Here is a 22,861-nt window from a genome sequence, read left to right as displayed (position 1 = left end):
ACGCCCTAAGGCTTATACCTCAAAACTAATTGGTGGAACGAATTATACAAAATGCACACACACACACACACACACACACACACACACACACACACACACACACACACACCAATAAAAAAAGACATACCCATAAAGAAAAGAGTGGAAGTTTAAAACAAGTAAGATGGGCAATGGTGGAGCACACCTTTAATTCCAGCACTCAGAAGGCAGAGGCAGGAGGATATCTGTGAGTTTGAGGCCAGTTTGGCCTACAGAGCGAGTTCCAGGACAGCCAGGGCTACACAGAGAAACCCTGTCTCAGAAAAAACAAAACAAAACACACACCAAATATCTGTAGGATGAATTAGGTAGTAAGTGTTTATGATATTTTAGAAGGAATCTCTACTTCAAGTAAAGAACATTCATCAATTCAAGAACAACACCATGAGATGTATACATATGTGAGTATAGAAAAACGTTATTAGTAAAAGATAGATTTTTTTTACTTCCCTGGGGAAAAACAGGACCAGGAAGAAATAAATTTTGGTGTTTCATGTTTCTGGGGTTTCCCCTATGTGAATATTGCTTTTGTTGATGCTTTAATAAAAGCTTTAATAAAACTTCTGAAGACATCTGAAGGAGCACGTATGTAGTAGTATAACCAGACAGCATTGGAAAGGTTTCCCACCCTACCCAAAGACACATGAACACATGTTCTGAAGAAGAAGAGTTTATCTCACACCAGTCACTTCACAGCTCACGACTGGCCTTCACTGGATGGTCTTTTGAGTTACATATAATTTAAAAAGGTAGGGCAAAGAAAACTAGAAAAACATATGAACAAACAAAAAACTCAAGGTAAAGTTATCAGCTTAAACTAGCTGATACTCACTATATAATATTAAAAAAGCCCTCTGTAAATTCAACCTTGTTTTCATAAAAGTGTTAGAAAAAAAACAGTACAGTTACTTTTTCAAAATTAAGTTAGTCTGAACTAAGTTCAGTTCTGTGGCAGGAAAGCAAGATATGGCCCAGTGTTTAAAAAAAAAAATGAAGTGTGTGCTTTAAATAAAGCTGGGTGTGGTGGGGCATGCCTTAATCCCAGCATTCCAGAGGCAGAGGCGGGTAGATCTCTGTGAGTTCGAGGCCAGCTTGATCTACAAAGTGAGTTCCAGGACAGCCAAGGCTACACAGAGAAACCCTGTCTTGAAACTCCCCCAAGAAACTCCCCCCCACAAAAAAAAAGCAATTAAAAGGCTCCCACTAGAGTTTCAGATTCATAGCTGGCAGCTTAGAAAGCAGCTTTGTTGTTATTTTGGTTCACAGTCTGAAGTCTTCTCCATCAAGGGCTACACAGTGGTGTCCTCACCCTTGGGGCAGAGATCAGGGCGCATGTGGGAATCTGGGGCTCCCCTTGCCTCCTGACCCTCACATATTTGTCTGTGAGACAGGTTCCAGTGCGGGATACAGGTTGTCCTTCCCTGTGCCCTTCTTCTTCTCATCCTCATCAAACTGTGCTTCGATCTCTGCTGGGTTGACATAGGTGTAGAATCGAGCCATGATGGCGAATATCACGCAGACGACCAGAAGCAGTGAGGCAAACAGAACGTACTCGGCCCACTTTGGAGGATCAGAGTTGAAGCAAGAAAACAAACAAACCAGCCACAGGTCACATTAACATAACACTGCACACACATCTCCTTGCTGCTTCTAGGCAGAAGACACCTTGAAGTGAAACTGCCAGGAAATGGGGGGCACCCCACAGAGACCCTAGATTTTCCCAGATGTTCAAGGAGCAGGTGACATTTTTTATTAACATGGGGTGCAGAAACACAAGATCTTTGGGAAGATGACAGAAATTTTCTGAAAATTTTTTCTTCTTTTTCTTTTCCTTTTTCTTTCTTTCTTTCTTTCTTTCTTTCTTTCTTTCTTTCTTTCTTTCTTTCTTTCTTTCTTCCTTCCTTCCTTTCTTTCTTTCTTTCTTTCTTTTTTTTGTGGTAGGGTTTCTCTGTATAGCCCTGACTGTTCTGGAACTCACTCTGTAGACCAGGCTGGCCTCAAACTTGCAGAGATCCGCCTGCCTTTGCCTCCCCAGTGTTGGGATTAAAGGTGTCCACCACCACTGGCCAGGAATTTTCTGAAATTCTTAAAATTTATGGCTGGTGCCAGAAGGATGGGAAATGGCAAAGAACAAGCAGTAGCCTTGTAGTACAAAGACTGTGCTGAACACGGGTGGGGAGATGGCTCCATAGCTCTGAGCATCTGCGAGAGGTCTCTGGTTGGGTTCCCAGCATACCCACAAACCCCAAAACTCCAGCCTAGGGGACCTACTGCTCTTCTGGCCTCCAGGGGCACCTGCAGGTACATGGTGCACATACATACACACATATACATAGTTACACATGTATGTTTCTTGACAGTACCTGGGCTCAAGGGCATGCAGCCCAATGGCCATTCCTGACACAGGAAACAACGTAACTGCTACGGTGACAGGAAACCATCAGGTAGACCTTGTGTGCAACAAGGCTGTGACTCAAATGGACACATCTTTATAGACAGCTGGGGAGGGTCCTGGTGAGAACCAGGAAGGTTAGAAGTTCAAAGTCATCCTCAGCTACACAGCAAGTTTGCAGCCAATCTGGGCTACATAAGACCCTGTCTCAAAAGCTACAGAAAACACTATTAGGCATGTCCAACCTTCTTTCCGCTCGTACCTGTTTTTCGAAGTGGCCGGCCCCCGCCACAATGAGCACGATGATGTTGCCAACCGCCACGGTTAAAAGCCAGCCTGCTTGAAGCACCGACTTCATGTTAGAAGGGGCCTGAGGAAGCAAAGCAGAGTGGATCACAACCTGCTTCCTGTTGCAGGCCAGGAGAACCCGCCCCCACCCCTTCACCAAGCATCCCTGAAGTGCAGAGGAGAGGTCAGGTTTGCTCAGTGTGGCACCTCACACCTGTGATCCCAGCACTTGGGAGGCTGAGGCACGAAGATCATGAGTTTGATCCCTTGGCTACAGAGCATGACCCTGCTCTACATATGAACATGTAGATGAGTAAATTAAAAAAAGGTCAGGTTCATGTCAACATAAGGAGGGCACCATTTGTGTGAGGAGACACACAAACCCTCCTGATGCAGACTTAGACACACAGTATTGTCTTAGTAACAGGGGCAGAGCTACAGGCGAATGGGCTCTGCTCACAAGCTTCCAGGCAGAGCCATCTGTGGCACGTTCTCCCCCAAAGGGGAGCTACTGTCTGGGCTGCAAACTTTCCCTTCAGCAGCTTTCCTGCCATGTCCTTCCTCAAGCTCTCACCACCGATATCAGGCCCTGGTGTTTGTCAAACAGAGCGGTCATCACAGAAAGGGGTGACCCGCCCATGCTGACTATCACAAATACTGAAGGACAAGATGCCAGGGTTCAATACCTTTAACTGTGGTTTTGACAAATGCTTAGACATTAAGCTCTAATTGGGGTACCAATAAAATTTGTCTAATTAGCTGTGGTAGTTTTGGCCCCCATAAGCTCATCGGGAGGGTCACAATTAGGAGGTGTGGCTTTGTTGGAGTAGGTGTGGCCTTGTTGGAGGAAGTGTGTCATCGTGGGGGTGGGCTTTGAGGTCTCCTATGCTCAAGTGATGCCTAATTTAGTTCACTTCCTGTTGCATTTGGATCAAGATGTAGAATTCTCAGCTCCTTCTCCAGCACCATATCTGCCTGCATGCTGTCATGCTCCCCATCATAATGATAATGGACTAAATCTCGGAAACTATAAGTCACCACCTCAATTAAACGTTTTCCTTTATAAGAGTTGCCATGGTCATGGTGTCTCTTCACAGCAATGGAAACTCTAAGTCATTAGCCAAATGTACTTAAAAGCAAAAAAAAAAAAAAGTATTTTTCTGAGTTAGCGTGTTACACATCTCTGCTGACCTCAGACTTACTATGTAGCCAAGGATGATCTTGAACTTCTGATCTTCCTGCCTCTCCCTCCCCAGGACAGGGATTACAGGCGTGCACCACCACACCTGGTTTCAGACAGTGCTGTGAATTGAACCCATGGCTTCAAGCACGTGAGACAAGTGATCTATCAACTGAGCTATATCTCTAGCCTTAAGAGTAAAGGGGCTATATTTGTTCTTAGCAGTAGATCTGACTTGATGTGGTCACTGGGAGTGGCAGAGAGACATCAACCAGACCTTAAATGTAACCAGAATGCAGACCTATAGACAAGTACTTCTGTGCATAACTGGTGCCTTTTGGATATTACAAAATGCGGAGTCTGCTACTCGGACCCTGGCAGAGTCCTTGATATGCCGTTCCCCCTTTAGGACTTTAGTGTTAGTGTGATCTGGGAGTAAAGTATATGTCTGTGGCCCCTCAAAATTAACAGTATAGTATTCCCATGGATATTAGCCCTTGCTCTGTGCAAGACACCTGTGGTTCTTTGGATGAGAAACATCTCACGTAAGATCAGGCATTTGTACACTTTGTCCCGAGTGGTTGTTGGTGTTTGGGAGAGGTGTGGCCTTGCTGGAGGTGGGCTTTGAGAGTTTAAAACCTTGTTCCACTCTCTGCTCACTCTCTCTGCTTTGTGCCTGTGATTCAAGATGCAAGCGCTCAGCTTCCTGTTCTGGCTACCATGTGCTGCCATGATGGACACTCATCATAACCACAGCCCACATACACCCTTCTTTCTGGAAGTTGCTTTTAGTCCTGGTGTCTCATCACAGCAGGAAAGAGTAACTGATACAGCATAACGCTTTCGCAGAAAGTAACTGATACAGCACCATAATGCTTTCTAGAATCAAAAAAAACAATCTATCGCCGGGCGGTGGTGGCGCACGTCTTTAATCCCAGCACTCGAGAGGCAGAGCCAGGTGGATCTCTGTGAGTTTGAGGCCAGCCTGGTCTACAAAGCGAGTTCCAGGAAAGGCGCAAAGCTACACAGAGAAACCTTGTCTCGAAAAAAAATAAAAAACAAAAACAAAAAACAAAAAACAATCTATCAACAAGCTATACGTGCTGGTGCATGCCTACCATTCCAGTACTTGAAAGCCAGAGGCAGGAGGATGGTGAATTGCAGGCTAGCCTGGGCTACAGACTAAGACCTGTCTTACACAGCCAACAAACAAAAGAGGTTCTAAGCACAGGGATATCCCAGACTCAAACCGAGCTCCCTACGCGTTTTTCTGAGGGCAGCAGGTAGCAGAAGGGAGGAGGAAACAAGAGACCTGGGAATATGAGAACTCCAGTCCCGTGACAGAGAAGACCACTTCGCCACAGGTGAGAAGGAAGTACTGCGGGATTTGCAGGGCCATGTTCACTGTGTTGGGCGGGATGTCTTCGAATTCCTTCACTTCCAGGCAGCCATCACTCTAGACCGTCAAAGCGACAAGCAGGCAGTTGAGAGGGAGGCAGAGAGAACGTTTAGAATAACAATGTTCATAAAGATAAATTGAGTTGATCTTCTGAGGTTAAATCGGGGAACTTAGGACGTCAGTGCCCATTTTAAATGTAACTGTGCAATGCTGGGAGCCCGTCAGTTAAAACCTTGCCCCCTTTAAACATTAAATCCTAAAGTCAGCAGTCCATAAGGAAGCATCAAATACTGATCAATAGGAACGTTTAACTACTATGTGACTAAGTCTGTTGGGTTTTATTCTACAGTCAACTTAAGTCAACAGTAAGTTAGAGAATCTGTGGTGGGCCAGTGAGATGGCTTGGTGGGGAAAGGGGCTTGCCATCAAATTTACAACCTGAGTTTGAACCCTGCGATCCACACAGTGGAAAGAGAGAACAGACTCCTATAGGTTGTACACACACACACACACACACACACACACACACACACACACACACACACACTTGCACAATTAAAAAAAAGAATTAGTGGTGAGTTGAATTAGTCCTAAACCCATTTACAGATCCCAATTCCTCTAGTTAATCATGAGACTCCTCAGTGTCTGTGAGGGTTCATGCCAGCCCAGGTTGACCTGGCTGTCTGCTGTGGTAGAATGAACTACTAACCGCCCTTCTGATCACATAGGTATATGCACTGCCAAAGTCAAGGTTGGAAGATTTAAAAGCACGTTGACAGTCTGATGCAATCTCTGTGGAGTTTATTGTGAAGTCTTTTCTGTTAAAAGAAAGAACAACAGAGGTTATGGTTCTTGGTATTAAAATCTCCATTTTTTTAAAAGAAAAACACTAGACAACCTTGAATTTGGTAGCAAGTTGCCCAGAAGAGGTACTTACACTCCAGAAGGAAAAAACTGATAGTTGCTGGCGTTGTAACTGGTGATATTTTCGTACACTTTCCCACTCATTGTGATGGTGAGCATCTCGTTAAGGGTGTTAACAAATCTGGAACAGAAAACCATCTGTCTGTAACCAGAACTTGGTCACAGGTCTGGTATCCAGTGTTAGGTTATGTTCGCATGCTAGCAACTGCTTAGCTTACTGATATTTAGGGGCATCATTAACTAGGCATGGAAACAAGGACTGATTCCTTTTCTTTCTAGAAGGCAGCCAGACTTTGTTTGTGCTGCCTGAATGGAAAGTTTCAGAGTTCAACAGGTGAAGGACCAAAAAAAAAAAAAAAAAAAATATAAAAGTTGCTGGACAACAGCCCCAGCCAGGCTTCCTTCGGGGGAGGAGAGTCTGCCATTTCAGTTACCTCCAAGAGCATGGGGCACAGAGAGGACGCAAGATCTGAGAGAAAGAAGTTAGCTAACCCAACACGAAGAGGCTGTCCTAAGTGACTGCACTCAGGTGTGGAGGCCCTGCGGCTCTGGCCAGCATCTGTCGGGATGCAGCGAGGAAGGGACACCTGAAAGCCTCAGCCCAAGTCCCAAGGCTTCTAGCCTTGACACATCCCCTTGCTTAAACCTCAGGAGGAAGCAGGTGAGCTGCTTGCCTTCCTGCCTTCTTAGGACCGTACGGAATGTCACTTTGAGAACAGATGGTTACAGACGTTTCCTTAGAGGCGCTTTGCTATAGAAGACCCTGAGATTCTTTAACTGCTCTAAGGATGAGCACATTGCCGGCCCAAGGGAGATCAGTTGTTTGTTTTGTCCATCAAATAGGTAGGTGACAGATTATAGCAGATTGTTCAATATATAGAACAAGAAATAATAATGATGGATATATAAGTACTATAAAGAGCAACCTAACCATTGTATCCCTAAAACATATGGCCCAGTCTCATCAGCTTTATGGCATATATTTATTTGATAGATAGTCTATATATACACAAATATTTTTTTTTCGGTTTTGAGACAGAGTTTCTCTGTATAGCCTTGGCTGTCTTGGAACTCACTCTATAGACCAGGCTGGCCTTGAACTCACAGAGATCTGCCTGCCTTTGCCTCCAGAGTGCTGGGACTAAAGGCATGTGTCACTACTATCTGGCCACAAATAATTTTTAAAAGATATCATATCAACATTTAATATGTGTGTGTGTGTGTGTGTGTGTGTGTGTGTGTGTGTGTGTGTGTGTGTGTGTTGCATGCAGGTACCCTCAGAGGCCAGAGGAGGAATTCAGATACCTTGGAATTGGAGTTATAGGCAGCTGTGACTTGCTAGCTTGGGGTCTAGTCACCAAAACGGGATCTTCTGCAAGAGTGGCAGCTAGTCTTAGCTGCTGAGCCATCTCTCCAGCCTCGTGGATGCCATATTCATATATAGCAGATACAGGTTCAAAATATTTTTTACTAAAAGTGATAAAAATTTAAGGACCACTTCCATAGAGAAAGAAATAGGTGAGAATACAGACTATGGTCGTGCTTTAAGAAACTAAGAATAAGCTAAATTCCCTTGAATAGAGATGGGTAGATAGATTATGGTGTATCTATGCAATGGAATCGTGCTATCATGTGGTCAAGTGAACAGATAGAAGATACAGATATTAATATGGTCAAATATTAAAGTGATGTATATTATATAATAGTGATAGCATTATTGTAGAACAATATATGCCTGTGACAATAACTTTTATGTTATTCTATGTTTAAAACACACTAATCAACACATTGTTTATGGAAATGCAATATATAGTGTTAAAACACAGGGGAAAGCAATATTAAATTTTCAACCTATTTCTTAAAAGATTTATTTTTATTTCTTGTTTTTACCTGTGTGTATGTTCTTTTGTGTGTGTGTATGGCACATGTGTGTGGATGTCAGGAGAGGTCAGAGACGATGTCTGATCCCTGGAGCCGGAGCTACAGGAGGCTGTGAGCCACCTGCTGTGTGTTCTGGACTGAGCTCAGGTCCTTTGCAAGAGCAGGAAGAACTCTTGTGAACACCAGCTGAGCCCTTTCTCAGCCCCTCAACCAATTTTTGACTGAAGTCTTGCCAATTTATTTAAAAGATGTCCATTTAAATCTTGCAACTTACTGATCGTGTAACATAAATTTCATTTGCTTGAAAATTTGTATTTCCTTCTTTAATTTACACATTAGTCAGAAAGTCTGATGTCACGGAGGTTTTGAAGTTGTTCTGTTTATCAATCTTTTCTGGTTCTCTAGAACTTCCTCTCTAGCACTGGCTCCAAGCCACCACGGAAACAATGACATCCTTTTGCTCTGTCAAGGATTTGGCATTACTACTCACTAGAAAAGTGATTCTGACTTATCTACTACCACACGCATGGGTGGGTGGGGTCAGCATCTTGCCAATGCTATGCATCTCTCTTCTTCATCAAAGACTTTTTTAAATTTACAACCTCATCACATAGATTACACAAACACATTTTTAAAATTAAACTTTTAGGGGCTGAAGAGGTAGCTCAGTTAGTTAAGTCTCTGCCTCAAAAGCAGGAGGACCTGAGTTCAACTCTCCATACAGGGGCAGAGGAGAGGCTGGGGGCTCACTGGTCAGCCAGCCTAGCCAGAGCATCCCAGTGCCAGCGAGACTCTGCTCAAAAAACAGTGTGGACACCCTGAGGAGCAACACACGAGGGCTGACTTCCAGTAAGTGCGTGCGCACACACGCACACAAGCTCTTAAACACCTCAGTTACACCAGTGAGCAGTCGCGGTAAGTGGGTGCGCACACACACACGCACACACACACACACACACGCTTTTAAACACTCAGTTACACTAGTGAGCAGTCGCGGTAAGTGGGTGCACACACACACACACACGCACACACACACACACACACACACACACGCTTTTAAACACTCAGTTACACTAGTGAGCAGTCGCGGTAAGTGGGTGCACACACACACACACACACACGCACACACGCACGCACGCACGCTTTTAAACACTCAGTTACACTAGTGAGCAGCCTCAGCAGTGAAGTTGCTTGCTGACAAGCCTGATGACCTGCGTTTGATCTCTGGCACCCACACGGTGTAAGATGGAGTCAGCTCCTGAAAGTTGTCCTCTGACCTCCACACCCACACGTGTCTACACAGAAATAAGTAATAAATAGCCTAAATACCATAATCTACATTGTCTAAGGTTTCCAGTGTTGGGGGACATTTCTAAGGAAATCAAAGCAATGGAAATGTTCTGAGGACAAAATGAAACCCTAGAGGTGCTTCCAGTGCAGAGCCAAATACAAAGCACAGAGCAGCTGTGTGTGTGTGTGTGTGTGTGTGTGTGTGTGTGTGTGTGTGTGTGTGTGTGTGTGTTCTGCAGGGCAAGACAGGTAATTACAAAGACCAAAGGCCATCTATGGACAGAGAAGTGTGCCCTTGAAACTCATCATGACACCTCAAAATGAGACGTTCTTTGGAGAAAAGACATTTAAGGAGACAAAAGGAAGCTGCTTGTGGCCTTAATCCAACATGGCCGACTGGATTCAGACCGGCAGAGACAAAGAAGGTGTCTATCAACAGTCAACCAAGGAGGGAGGCCTCACAAGAAACCAGTCTTGACTGCACCTTGATCATGGGCCTCCCGCTGGAGGAACGCTGAAAACATGAGTTCCTGTTTAACACCAGGCTGTGGCACATTGTCCTGACATCAGCACAGACAGGCACCCAGAAAATGAGAGAGGGAGGGAACGAAAAATTGAACGACCTGGGCTGGCAAAATGAATCACACCAATTTAATTACCCTGCGGAGAAATCTGGGGTTGTCAAAATCAGAGAAGATACCAGAAGCTTGGTGAGAAACTATTATAAGTGAGTGCCTTTAAGTCAGAAGCCAGCAGAGAAGTCTCCAGAACTCTGGGAATGCACCATGTGTGAGAGGATGACTCGCTGCTCACTGAATAGCTTCCTTTGCTTAGCAAGGTGTGTGGGCAGAGGCTACAGCAAAATGAAAAAGGTGAGTGAGAAAAAGACAGCATGGAGTCCAGGGAAGAAAGCGCTCACCTGGGCACAGTGACAGCGTGGAGTCCAGGGAAGAAAGCGCTCACCTGGGCACAGCGGAGTCTCTGAAGACGCTGTCTGGAGGGGCTGCAGAGCACGTGCTCTGGTAGGTCACAGAGCACGTGGAGGAAAACCAGTTTCCAGAGAGGAGAGTTGACACCCTGAACACTAAGAGCCAGAGACTTCGTGACCAGGTAAAGGCTAACGTTTTGTGTGTGTGTCATGAATGAATCCTGAATTCTATCAGATTATTTTTCTACATCAGTTGATAAGATAATGTGGACTTTCTCTCTGGTTTATTAAGATGATGAATTATGTTGTCTGAACCAGCCAAGCATTCTCATGCAAACGTGACATTTTCATACCTTGTTACCACTAGACTTGATTAAGGTAACGTGTCAAGCTCTGTTAGAAGTGGAAAGAACCAGTTTCAAAAGAAATCTCCATACCTGATTCCATTTTCTCCTTTTTCTGGCTTCTGGTTAAGTCCATCTTTTACCTGAGAGAGAAAAAAATATGAAATTATTTCCGAGCCAGTGAGATGGCTCAGTGTGAAGGCCTTGTGTGCAAGCCTGTCTCTCTGAGTTCAACCCCTGTGACCCATGTAGAGGTGGAAGGAGCGAACTCACTTCACAGTTGTCCTCTCACCTCCATACACACACTGCGGCATGCATGCCCTGCTCTTTTATGTACCTATCATGTGCACGTGCACACACACATATAACACACACATACACACAAATGCACACACATACATATATACACACATATACACACAAATGCACACACATACATATATACACATATGCACACACATACACACATATACACATATACACATGCATACACACATGCACATATACACACATATACACATATATACACAAACACATATGTTGTGGAATAATCTTTTTGTACACTGTGAAGATGTGTCACTCTGATTGGTTTAATAGAAAGCTGAACAGCCAATAGCTAGGCAGGATTTGGGTGGCAGAGAGAATCCAGGGAAGAGGAAAGGTGGGGACACAAGGAGACACAGAACAAGCAGGAGGTGTGAGATGGAAGAGAGGCCACACTAGGTGCCAGAACATAGATTTGTATAAATGAGTCAATGTAAGTTCTGAGCTGGTTGAGACACGCCTAAGCTAAAGGCTGAGCTTTCATAACTAATATGTCTCTGTGTCGTTATTTGGGAGCTGACTGGTGGGACAGGGAAAGACTCATTACACACATATAACACATACATACACATACACACCCACACATACTCACATAAATAAAATAATTTCCTGATATTTAGCTCATTGGAATCAATTCACACTAACACTTCAGACTTTGAGAGCATGATACTGGCCCTTGTCCTAGGAGATCAGGGTCCCTTCTTCATCCCTGCTCTCCCTCCAGGCTAGCACACGCTTCTGCTGTTATTGATCTTGATTGTCAATGGTTCCAGAGTATGACTCTCCAGCAATTCAGATTGTCCGACCTTCGGACATTGCAACACTGTGTTGTCAATACAAAGTTCGTGTGTAATGCCGGGTGGCGGTGGCACACGCCTTTAATCCCAGCACTCAGGAGGCAGAGCCAGGCAAATCTCTGTGAGTTCGAGGCCGGCCTGGTCTACAGAGCGAGATCCAGGACAGGCACCAAAACTACACAGAGAAACTCTGTCTCGAAAAACCAAAACCAAACCAAACAAACAAACAAAGTTCATGTGTGAGAACCACACAGATGAGTTAGGAAAATCACTGCAAAATAAAATCTCATAAGACTTTAACTAAGTACATTTGTGCTGGGGCATGCTCGGAGCTACTCTGGGGAGTGTGAACCACAGGCTGGACACTCCTGATAGAACAAGCCACTCAACAGCTTCCTAATTAAGCAAATGGCCAATAACATTAATTGCACATTGAGTTTTCTATATGTTCTTACTCAAATTCCCCTGACAGACTGACTGAAGTTCCTTTATTCAGTTCAACTACATGTTCACTCTCCATGTACCAAATGACACATCTGCATTTTGTCTACAAATATGTCAAATGTATTTTATTCCTTGTATTTAATATACATACCATATTTTTGTAAGGCTACTCTAAGTGCACATTTAAAAATTAATACAAATAAAGATATGGTAATCAATTTATCTCAAAAAGGTCTCTAAGAATGTACATATGTATCCATGTGGTTTACACATGTACACAAGAGAGTGCATGCACACATAAGCATAGGCACACACTCATCACAACACAAACAGTTTTGTTTTTAGTTATTTGCCTTTCAATTTTTATTATTTTTGCTTTTTTGAGTCAGGATCCCACTGTGTTGCTCTGGCTGGCCTGGAACTCAAAGAAATCTTGCCGTGTCTGCTTCCTGAGTGCTGGGATTAGAGGTGTGTGATGCTATGCCCATCTCAGAAGGGCCTTGCTAACAGTCCAGGGTAGCATCTGCCTCCTGAGAGCTGGTGAAAAAGGTGTGGAGCACCACACTTGGCTCCTAGCTTTCTTTTTAAATCTTTATTAATAGTAATCCTTATTACCCACCAGCCAAACCTTGACTGGAAGTCCAATGACTTGTGTTCTTGAAGAAAGATGAACTTGAAGGTTGCCTGATATAATACTCTATACAGATACAGCAATGTCACACCCATAAAAAGCTGTGCCTTGAGGCTGGAGAGATGGCTCAGCGGCTAAGGGCACTTGCTGCTCTTGCAGAGGTCCTGGGTTTGGTTCCCAGCACCTACATGGTGGTTTACAATTATCTATGACTCCTGTCCCAGGAGATCTGATGCTTTTTCTGACCTCCTCAGACACCAGGTACCCAAATGGTGTACAATGTGCATACAGATAAAACATTCAAACAAAATAAAATCTAAAAAAATGTAAAAGCTATGTCTCTAATATTGCAAGTAGCCAAGAGAAAGCTGTAAGTACCAACTACTTACCACGAGGTAACGACTGGGGGCCCATACTAGAAGGGTGTGACGATGGCCTGGCTCAAAGTCATGAGTTACGGCAGTGACTGGGGACCCAGGAGAAGACACGTTTATGCTTGTCAACTTGTCTACGTCAAAAGTCAGGAATCTGTTTGTCTGGAGATGTGGGGTGCGGGGAGGGAGGGCAGAGTCAGCACTGTGCATTTGAACACTGTAATGCCATGTTACATGGCATTCCATGTTCATCCAGTACCCTGTAGAGACTAAACACTGGGTCTCCCATCCCCAAGGACACTGCCACACAGTTCTTTCTGTATTGCCACAGGGATTATATTGTTCACTAAACTCTCTAATTTTGTTTTAGTCTGAGGAAACACTCTCTGTGAAGTCACTTATGGTCCTATGCAAAGAACAGTCCCAGGGATTGGGACTGGAGACATGGCTCCACCGTTAAGTGGCTGTTCTTCCAGAGGAGCTAGGTTTGATTCCCAACATCCACACGGTGCATCACAACCACCTGTAATTCCATTTCCAAGGGATTCGACACCCTCTTCTGGCCTCTGAGGGCACCAGGCACACACATGTAAACAGGCACATGTGCAGGCCAAACACCCATACACATTAAAAAACAAAAACAAAAACGAAAACGAAACAAACCACCAGAGGAAAAGCAACGTTTCTGGTGAGATCAGTATGGGCGCCCTGATGACCAGGAGTCAGACTTCTAACACCACTGCTCCAGCGGTGGCGGGTCAGGGATGAGAGCAGACGAACCTGCATCACTGGGGTCAGGGCCTCGAGGTTCTCCATATGACCAGACTCAAGGACAATGACCTCTAGAGTAGGGTTTTCGGCATCGGCACTGTGTATACCAGGACAGACGATGCTTCCCTGTGGAGGCTGAGTGCCAGCAATTCTGGCTTCCATAGATGAAATGCCAGTTACACACTCTTAGTTTATGACTACCAAGAACTGCCAATAGAGACTCTTCAACATCTCCTCAGGGATCTGTTGGCCCTGTTTGGGACCACGGACCTTCCCTGCTTTGGAGCGGTAGTTTCCTATGGCAGCAGCCTGTGGGAAGTTATAGAAATGCGGGATTTCTGGACTACAGATCAAGTCTGCATTCTCCAGCGTTCCAGGGTGATGAGTACCCACATTCAAGTCAGAGGCCCATTGGGCTAGAGGGGAATATGAGGTGAACATGGACATGTATCAATCTTAGACTGGCTTTGGGGTTTCTACAAGGACCCGTAAGGAGAGCTCCTTTGAGTTGTGTCATAACTCAGCCGAGAAGATGAAGCAGGGGGTCCTACTGCCTCTCACTTACTTGAGACATTTGTTCAAGTGTCACAGTATCTCCAGGAAGATACACAGTCATGTTATTGTTTCCGATATTCAAGACCTTGATTTGGACTTGATTTCCTCCAGGGAAGACTGGCAGAGTTTTCTGAGAAAAAGAAAGGAAATCAACAATGAGGACTCCTATGGATGGTCACTGTCACCCTAGCTCAGGAGTCACTTTCCTGACAGACACCTGGACAAGCCTACTGGTTACATTGGGCATGGTAATGGAACCTTATTTGGCCTTAAAAACAAAGGGGAATTTTTATATCCTCTAAGGTGGGTGAGCCTTAAGGGCATTATAAAAGAAGCCAATCACAAAAGGATAAATGCTTCATGACTATGATCCTGTGATCCCGAAGCAGAATCCTAGAGACAGACCATAGAACTGTGCCTGCCGGGGGCCTTGGAGAGACAAATCAGGAAATCAGTTCTGGGTGTCTCAGAGGTGCCGTTTGGGATGATGGGAAATTTCTGGAAGTATGTGTGGTACGGGTTCCACAGTAAAGGGAAGTGTATGGAACTGCATGCTTAGACATGATTAAGATGGGAAACTTCATTTATGTATGTTCACTGCCATGAATTGTGTGTGTGTGTGTGTGTGTGTGTGTGTGTGTGTGTGTGTGTGAGAGAGAGAGAGAGAGAGAGAGAGAGAGAGAGAGAGTCTCTCTTCTACTTTTGTAGATCACATACTCCTTGCCTCTAGAACGGAAGTCTTATATCCAGGAGGCAGCATTGGGCTGGTTTAGGAAAAGTGCACCCAACAGGTATTAGGATTGGTTTAGGAATTAGCCCTTAGTAGATATATTAGAATCCAAAATGTGTTTTTCCATGAAGAGGACAGTGTATATATTTCTGAAGTGCCTGTCTGTGAATGATAAGCTTCTTCTCACCAAAGAGTTCAGAACAATTCCATGAACTCATCTCCCATTATGGAAACTGTATTATAGCCGGAAGCTACTCATGCCGTCTTTCCAACCAATGAAGTCCGCCCATCGGTTCCAGGACCTCCTGTACCCTGCCTTGGTAGAACCCACAGTGCCTCCACCCCCAGCCTCCCATTGTCCTTTACTCCAGGAACTCCTACTGTTTATGGGGAGAGCCCCCTAGTCTCTTTTAGTCCTCCCAGCTCCAAAGGAAACTCACAGAGAGCCCAGGAGAACACTCACATCAATTTCCACTTGTACAATTGCAGCCGCCACGAAGGCCATGGAAGCCAGGAACATCCCAACTGTCATCTTCTTCAGGGAGCTGAAGAGGACAAGAGAGAAGTGAACATCAGCCCACCTCACCCAGACGAACCAAGAGTGAGCCCCAAAGGACAAGCTGCGGTATCTCCCATCCTAGCTACTTCCCGGCAAAGACACTTCTGGGGTTGCCACTGTTTCAGGACTTTATTTTATTTATGCGTGTGCATTTGCCTATATGAGTATATGTACATATGCATGTGAGCGTGCTCTCAAGGCCAGAAGATGTCAGATCCCCTGAAGCTGGAGTTACAGGCATTGTGAGCTGCTTCATGTGGATGCTCTGGTCCATGCGCTTGAGCAGCAAGCATTCTTAACTACTGAGCCATCTCTGAGTCCCTTTCTGTGGTTATTTGTGGCTAGAGCTAGTGAGAGCAAATAGAATCCTTATTTGTATTATTACATTTAGAAATCCTATGTTCACAACTAAGATCTCTGTCATGTATACACATGATGAGAGCCTTGATTATCAGCTTTTTTCAGGCTTCTATTAATAGCATTTTTATTTATTTTAAAGAGCATTTTCATAAACAATGCATACAAACATCTCTTTTTAAAGCTGTGTGTGTGTTGTATGCAAGTGAGTATGGATATGTACAAGCCCATGTGTGCACATGAGGAAGCTATAGGTTGTCAGGTGTCTTCTGACCCTGCCCACCTTATTTTCATGAGGCAGGATCTTTAGTGAATCTGAAGCTCCGGGGATCTGCCTGTCTCTGCCTCCTAGCTCTGACAGTAGGGGTGGCACTGCTGTGCCTGCCTTTTGACATGGGTTCTAGGGATCTGAACGCAGATCTTCCACTTGCACAGAAAACGCTCTTACCCAGTGACACATCACTGTGCCCCAAACAGCTCTTAAATCGGTTTCTTTAAAGCCTTCTCCATCAGCCAGGCCTTGTAGCAGAGCCTATAATCCCATCTCCTTGGGTGACTTGCAAGTTCAGAGCCTACCTGGGCTACACTGTGAGTTCAAGGCTAGCCTTGTCTCAAAATAGAAAGGAAAAAGAAGCCTGGGCTTCTGCCTCAGTAGAAGAACATTTGTCTAGCATGTGTGAAATTCCTCGGTTCAATCCCGAGTACTGCAAAAATAAAATAAATAAATGGCCCATCCTCTAGGTCAGTGGTTCTCAACCTTCTAACACCGCCACCCTTTAAAACAGTTCCTCATGCTGTGAAACCCCCAACCATAAAGTTATTTTCATTGCTACTTCATAACTGTCATATTGCTACTGTTATGAATCATAATAAGAATAGCTGCGTTTTCTGGTGGCCTTAGGTAACCCCTGTGAAAGGGTTGTTCGACCCTCAAAGAGGTCGTGACCCATAAGTTGAGAAATGCTGATCTGGGCAGATGCTTCTGGAAGCAGAGCAAAACCCTGAACCAACAGCACCTCAATCAACCCCATTAAGCAGCTACCTACGTGAAATTGAGACCACATTTTGCAATGAGAGGGTACACCACAGCATCCATAATGGGGACCATGATGACAATCAGGATGGCATTCACCGTCTGCAGAAGTGGAGAGGGGCTGTTAAGTGTTATCTCCACGAGCACTGGGGCTTGGAAAGTGACCCAAAGATCTTCCCCTACCTGCATCTGGTCTGGCTGAATTTCAATGGCTCCCTAAAAAAGAGGAGGCAAAATATTACTGGAAAAACAATGCCATGAAAGGGAAGGAGAAAGGGGACCACGGGACAAAAGAAGAAGCGACCAGAAAGGACCATGGCAGGTAAACTTACAATCTTCCCACTCATGGTTGTTGCTTGCAGCGTCCATCTGGAGCCCTGAAAAATGAGCACATGGACTGTGTCATGGGGGCATGTGGCTATTTAATGTGATAATCCACCACTGAACCTTCTAAATCACAGCTAAAATGTTATGGGATTCGAAGTTGTCATGAACATCCAGTTGGCCTCTTGGCTCCATCACAATACTAGGAAGACAGGGACCAGCTGTACACCAACAGACCTAACTCTGCCCTGGGATGCATGAAGAACCTGGGACAGAGCTATCCTCAGGGGACACATATGGTGATATTTTATTTGTACTGAAATGTGATTTTATTTGTATGTTAATAAATAAAGTTGCCTGGGGGTCAGAGCCATAGCAGAGCCGGGCGTTGGTGGCACACACCTTTAATCCCAGCTCTTGGGAGGCAGAGCTAGGCGGATCTCTGTGTGTTCAAGGATACAGCCAGCAAGGAGACACACGCCTTTAATCTCAATACCAACCATAGAAGGCCTGGAGGTCTGTATAGAAAGGCAGTGACGAGGAGGTCATGTGGTTGGGTTTACAACCAATAAGAAGGCAGAACAGAAAGTCAATAAAAAGACAGATACACAGGAAGTAAGTCTCTTTCTGAGGGGAAGGATGACAGCGGCAGTGAAGGGTAAGAAAGGTTTTTAGTCTCAGCTCTTAGCTACTACTCTGACCTTTTGGGCTTTTAACTCTGCATTTGCTCTGTGTTTCTTATTTAATAAGACTGTTCCTCTACAGACACAAAAGCACAAGGCTGCGTGAATACACGGTACCACCTCTCAGGGTGAGCTCATTGGGCCACCGTGTTCTATGTATGCTGGTATTAGTATCTAGAACATTACAATAGTAAAGAACCATCTTTTGAAAGCTAGGGAGGGGGTTTAAATGCTTCTAACAAAGACAGTGATGGCCTTAAATCTGGGCAGCCTAATTGCAGTTCATCTGTTTCTTATAGGATATGATTTTTTTTTTTCGAGACACGATTTCTCTGTGTAGCTTTGGAGCCGGTCCTGGATCTCTCTCTGTAGACCAGGCTGGCCTCGAACTCACAGAGATCTGCTGCCTCTGCCTCCCGAGTGCTGGGATTAAAGGCGTGTGCCACCATTGTCCAGCAGATGTGATGATTTTTATGGTCGACTAAACACTCAATGGATCAAAGGAAATCCATCAACTCCATGGGGAAGACAACATGGGAAGCGGCAGAGCTGTGCTGTTTGAGTTCTTAGTACATACCAGTCACTGAGGACCTTGTATGCAATGTCTAATTTGGGCCTCACAGCAGAGGTGGGTGGTCAGGGCAAACACGTTAGAAAGGGTTCTGAGTTCTGAGCCTAAGTCACCCAGCTGCCAGTGATGCCTACATTTCTAGTGCAAGTCTGATCCCAGTTAGCCTCTCACCCAACACTCAAGGTGGTTCCTTTGTCCTACCAGGGTGCTCTCTACTTCATGTTACAGAAGGAGATGCGTGCATGCTTGAATGTTCTCCAGGGGTCCCCACCCTTCCACTAGTCCTGTCTGTACAGTGGCACATAGCTGTTCACAGGCTCTTGAAGAAACAGTGTCTCCTTGTTTGACTAGGGAGTATTGTGCACTGGGTTTTCTGACATGATTGTGTAGACCCCAATGTGTGTCCTACACATGGCCTCATATCCCATCTCTGTGCATATGGGAAACATGAACTGGAACCAGGCTATCATCACAACAATAAAGGAGAACATGGAGTTGATTGGGATGTGGGGTGGGGGCAGGTGGAAGGAGGTAATGGTGTATGGATATGATCAAAGTACATTGTGTGTGTGTATGACTGTTTCAACAATGAAAGAGCAAAGCCACAAGTCTAGTCTGGTCAGGCACCTGCTTTAGGTAGGAGGACTTGAGTCTAGTCATTTACAACCCTGTATTCTGGTTCAAATATTCTATATTAAAGTAGGAGATTTGCATCAAGCCCCTTTAAGGAGAACATTCCACAAACCTCCTCAGAGGCAATACCTTTCCATCATACTGGGTCAGTAGAACAGACTGTGCCCTGGGTTCTGATTGGCAGGGGTCCCAGATGCTCTGAGGACATTTCCCCAGGGTTACTCTAGGTAAACAAACCTTATTTTCTTCATTGACTCACAGTAGACACGTGGATGGAACCTTTTAGGATGTGCTTTAACCAGTAAACTAAATATGATGCAACAATTAAATCAGCAAAATACGAAAAAGAAACTGGAAGAGAATGTTTTTAGGAGCTGAACATGCAATGTGGCCTGGTGATTGGCAGTACTCACCACCTACTGATGAAACAAGACACATTACCTGCTGATCAAACAAGGCCCAGAACATGGGGAGTGGAATATACAGGGTCATCACCTTCATGACCATCTTAATTTGTGAGATGAGCCGCTCCTGCGGGTGGACAAATCAGCCAGAATCAACAGCAGTTGTGGCCCTGTTGCAAAGCTGGGACACGTGTATCCAGGGACAAGCTGGGAAGTGGTTGTTTAGTCTAAAGAACACACCACATGTTTAGCTAGGAAACCCGAACATTCTGAACAAGGGAAGCTACAAGGGAGAACAGCTCTTCAGGAGACCGGCCCCCAGAGCTTACTCCGTGACAATCTCAAGGTTACCACCACCCCAGCTCTTCTCTGTTCAAAGCAATGGAAGACAACCCAAGTGAACAGCCATGACAGGCTCCTGTTGGTCCACGATCAACGATAACCATTGTTTTAAGGTCTTTTTAAAGCAACGGTGCATAGTTGTACTCCACGTGTCGGCAAGTGCTGGCGGGCACGGTTGAGGGTGTCGCCCATGAAGCTAGCACTCTGCACTGTGCCTTCTGGAGCAGCCGGGCCGCTGTGGCAGGATGGCACTTACGTCGTACTTCTCTTTTGCCCAGTCCAGCCAGTGCCCCCTCTTGGGAAATGTCTTACTTCGGTGCCTAAATCTGTTTTTGATGGCAAACTGAAGGGAGGAAGGAAAATTAAATTATAAAAGAGAATCAACTATACCAGAAAACTACATTTCAATGAATTCTTTTTTAATGGGAAAAAAGAAGGCTCATTTTAACTAGATGATAGATACTAGGCACATTGGCCGAAACATCCAACAAGGGTCTCTTTCTAATCCAGACGCCTGTGTTGGGGTCCCATTGTCAGTATTTTACTCCCCAGCCTGGCTAGAAAAGCATGTTCAATAGAAATTAAATACATATACACATTTGTATTAAGTTTTCTAATAGCCAATTAACAAGTAAAAACAAAATACATAAAAGTGCCCCCCTCCCCTCCACACAGGGTTTCTCTGTGCAGCCCTGCCTGTCCTGGAACACGCTCTGTAGACCAGGCTAGCCTTGAACTCAGACATATGCCTGCCTCTGCCTTCTTCATGATCCTTCATGCCTCTGCTGGGATTAAAGGTGTGCACCACCAACACCTGGCTCTATTTGGTAAGTTGTATAAAGACACCCAAGTACACTAAAAAATCATCTTAAAGGGAAAATTAAAACTTTGTTGAGCTTTTCTTCTTTTTTAGAATTGAACTTTGATTTAAAGGAGGAGGAAGGCAGAGGAAAGCTCTGAGTGACTTAATGAGGGGGAGGGGGAAGGGAAGGGAGGGAAGGGGAGGAGAGGGGGAGTGGAGAGGAGGAGAGGGGGAGGAGGGGAGGGGGAGGAGGGGAGGGGGAGGAGGGGAGGGGAGTGGAGGGGAGGGGGAGGAGGGCACTTACACCGATGCATTTGGCCACTTTGCTCATGATGTTGCCCTGGGGCTGGACCTTCTTGTACATCCTACTGCCAAGGACAAACACAACTGCACAGGGCAGGGGAAGAGGTGTCACTGCCAGAGCTCCCCGCGGTCTGAAAGGTGCTCATTTATCTGCATCGTCCCCTTGTCCGGAAGCATGGGATTGCGTATAGAATTGTTTCCCTGCCTCACAGGTGAAGAACTGTTGCTGATTATAGCAACCACCAGAGCCTCTGGGGAGCAGGATGCTTGTGCTGCCATATACAAACGCCACAGCCTAACGCTGTCTGTCCATCCCACCCCCAAAGGAGACTCCCAGCCACTCAGCATAGCTATTTGAACACAAGTTCAATATTTAAAGTTATTTAAAGGAGACCAAGGGCGCAGGAGCTTTTGCATGCCATAGGAATACATTATTCTACAAAGACAATAAATACAGCGCTAATATTTTTGGCTGCAATAGCAGGAGGGATTTTTTTCCTGCTCTTAATATTCAGGAGAAAGGGATATAATCTGTTGAAAGGTTTACTTAGTCATCAATGGCGGAATCCCCACCCCACCCCCAGTTACCGTACAGAAGCAGGGCTATAATTAATTGCCTCTGCAGCTGCTTTGATAAAAATGAGAGAACCTTTTCAATGAGGCTATTACTCTTTTGTGGAGCTTGTGAACTACAGGCATCTTGTGAAAATGGCCCCCACACAGCATTTCTGCAGGAGATCCTACACTAGGCTTCCAGATCGCCCAGTGCTACAACTTGATGACTGAAGAGCACTAATCGATCACTCGCTTCTCCTTGTTAAGGCCTGAGGCGTTGACAGCCACTGGCCCTTGGGTCTCACCAGGTTCATGACTGTTCCGTAGATGTCCTGCATGGCCAGCTGACTGATACTGACTCATGCTCATGCCCAATGCCCTTACAAACACGGGTGATGAAGTTTCCCAGCAGGCTGAGGCAGCATTTCCCTTTACCAGTCACCATTTTAACCTTTCAACTTTTTGACAAACTGAAGCCTAACTCAAGCCCAGAACTTCCTAAAAGAGCTGTAGATGCCTGTGGTCTTAATTCTTTCATACGAAGACATAGAATCTTCTTCTTAAGAATGACTTATACAGACTAAGTGAGAATTTACTTAGTGCCTTTTTCTACTCAGCATGGAGAGAAGCATGCATTAGTCCTTTAGAAGACGACGGCCGTCTTTGAAGAATTATGGGAGAAAAGAGATGTTGAAAAGGGGCAAGGACAGTGCTTACACAATGGAAAAAACACAGTAAAACTATTTCAATATGAGAAAAAGAGGTGGAAAAAAAGGTTCTATTTGATACCAGTAAGACCTGAAAACAAAGCCCGGAGAGAGGCGAAGAAGCCGTGGGAGCTTGAGGGGACCACTGGCAGGTTGTTCTCATACTAACTTTCAACTCAGAACATCCCAAGTTTCCTCTTTGTATTTCTTAAGAAAAAAAACTGCTCAAAACTAATGCACATATGCAGAATCTAGATTCTATCTGTCTACCTATCTACCTGTCTACCTATCATCTAC

At 45.0% G+C, this 22,861-nt stretch overlaps 1 protein-coding gene across 1 annotated transcript in view; it reads right to left on the bottom strand.

Moving 5' to 3' along the window:
* Positions 1 to 533: 533 nt before the first annotated feature.
* Positions 534 to 22,861, bottom strand: part of Slc15a1 (solute carrier family 15 member 1) — a 43,533-nt gene continuing 21,205 nt past the window's right edge. Inside the window, 15 exon segments of the mRNA XM_052734203.1 lie at positions 534 to 1,599; positions 2,694 to 2,801; positions 5,212 to 5,355; positions 6,008 to 6,116; positions 6,236 to 6,343; positions 10,759 to 10,808; positions 13,251 to 13,397; positions 14,572 to 14,691; positions 15,755 to 15,836; positions 17,254 to 17,342; positions 17,424 to 17,456; positions 17,573 to 17,617; positions 19,893 to 19,982; positions 20,454 to 20,540; positions 21,304 to 21,386. Of these exon segments, the coding sequence (XP_052590163.1) occupies positions 1,408 to 1,599; positions 2,694 to 2,801; positions 5,212 to 5,355; positions 6,008 to 6,116; positions 6,236 to 6,343; positions 10,759 to 10,808; positions 13,251 to 13,397; positions 14,572 to 14,691; positions 15,755 to 15,836; positions 17,254 to 17,342; positions 17,424 to 17,456; positions 17,573 to 17,617; positions 19,893 to 19,982; positions 20,454 to 20,540; positions 21,304 to 21,386 (1,487 nt within the window). The 3' untranslated portion in view covers positions 534 to 1,407.

Source organism: Peromyscus californicus, unplaced genomic scaffold (genome assembly GCF_007827085.1).
Source record: "Peromyscus californicus insignis strain IS unplaced genomic scaffold, ASM782708v3 Scaffold_12__1_contigs__length_115047231, whole genome shotgun sequence".
NCBI lineage: Eukaryota > Metazoa > Chordata > Mammalia > Rodentia > Cricetidae > Peromyscus > Peromyscus californicus.
Note: the sequence above shows the minus strand (reverse complement) of the source record. Positions and strands in the feature narration are given on the sequence as shown.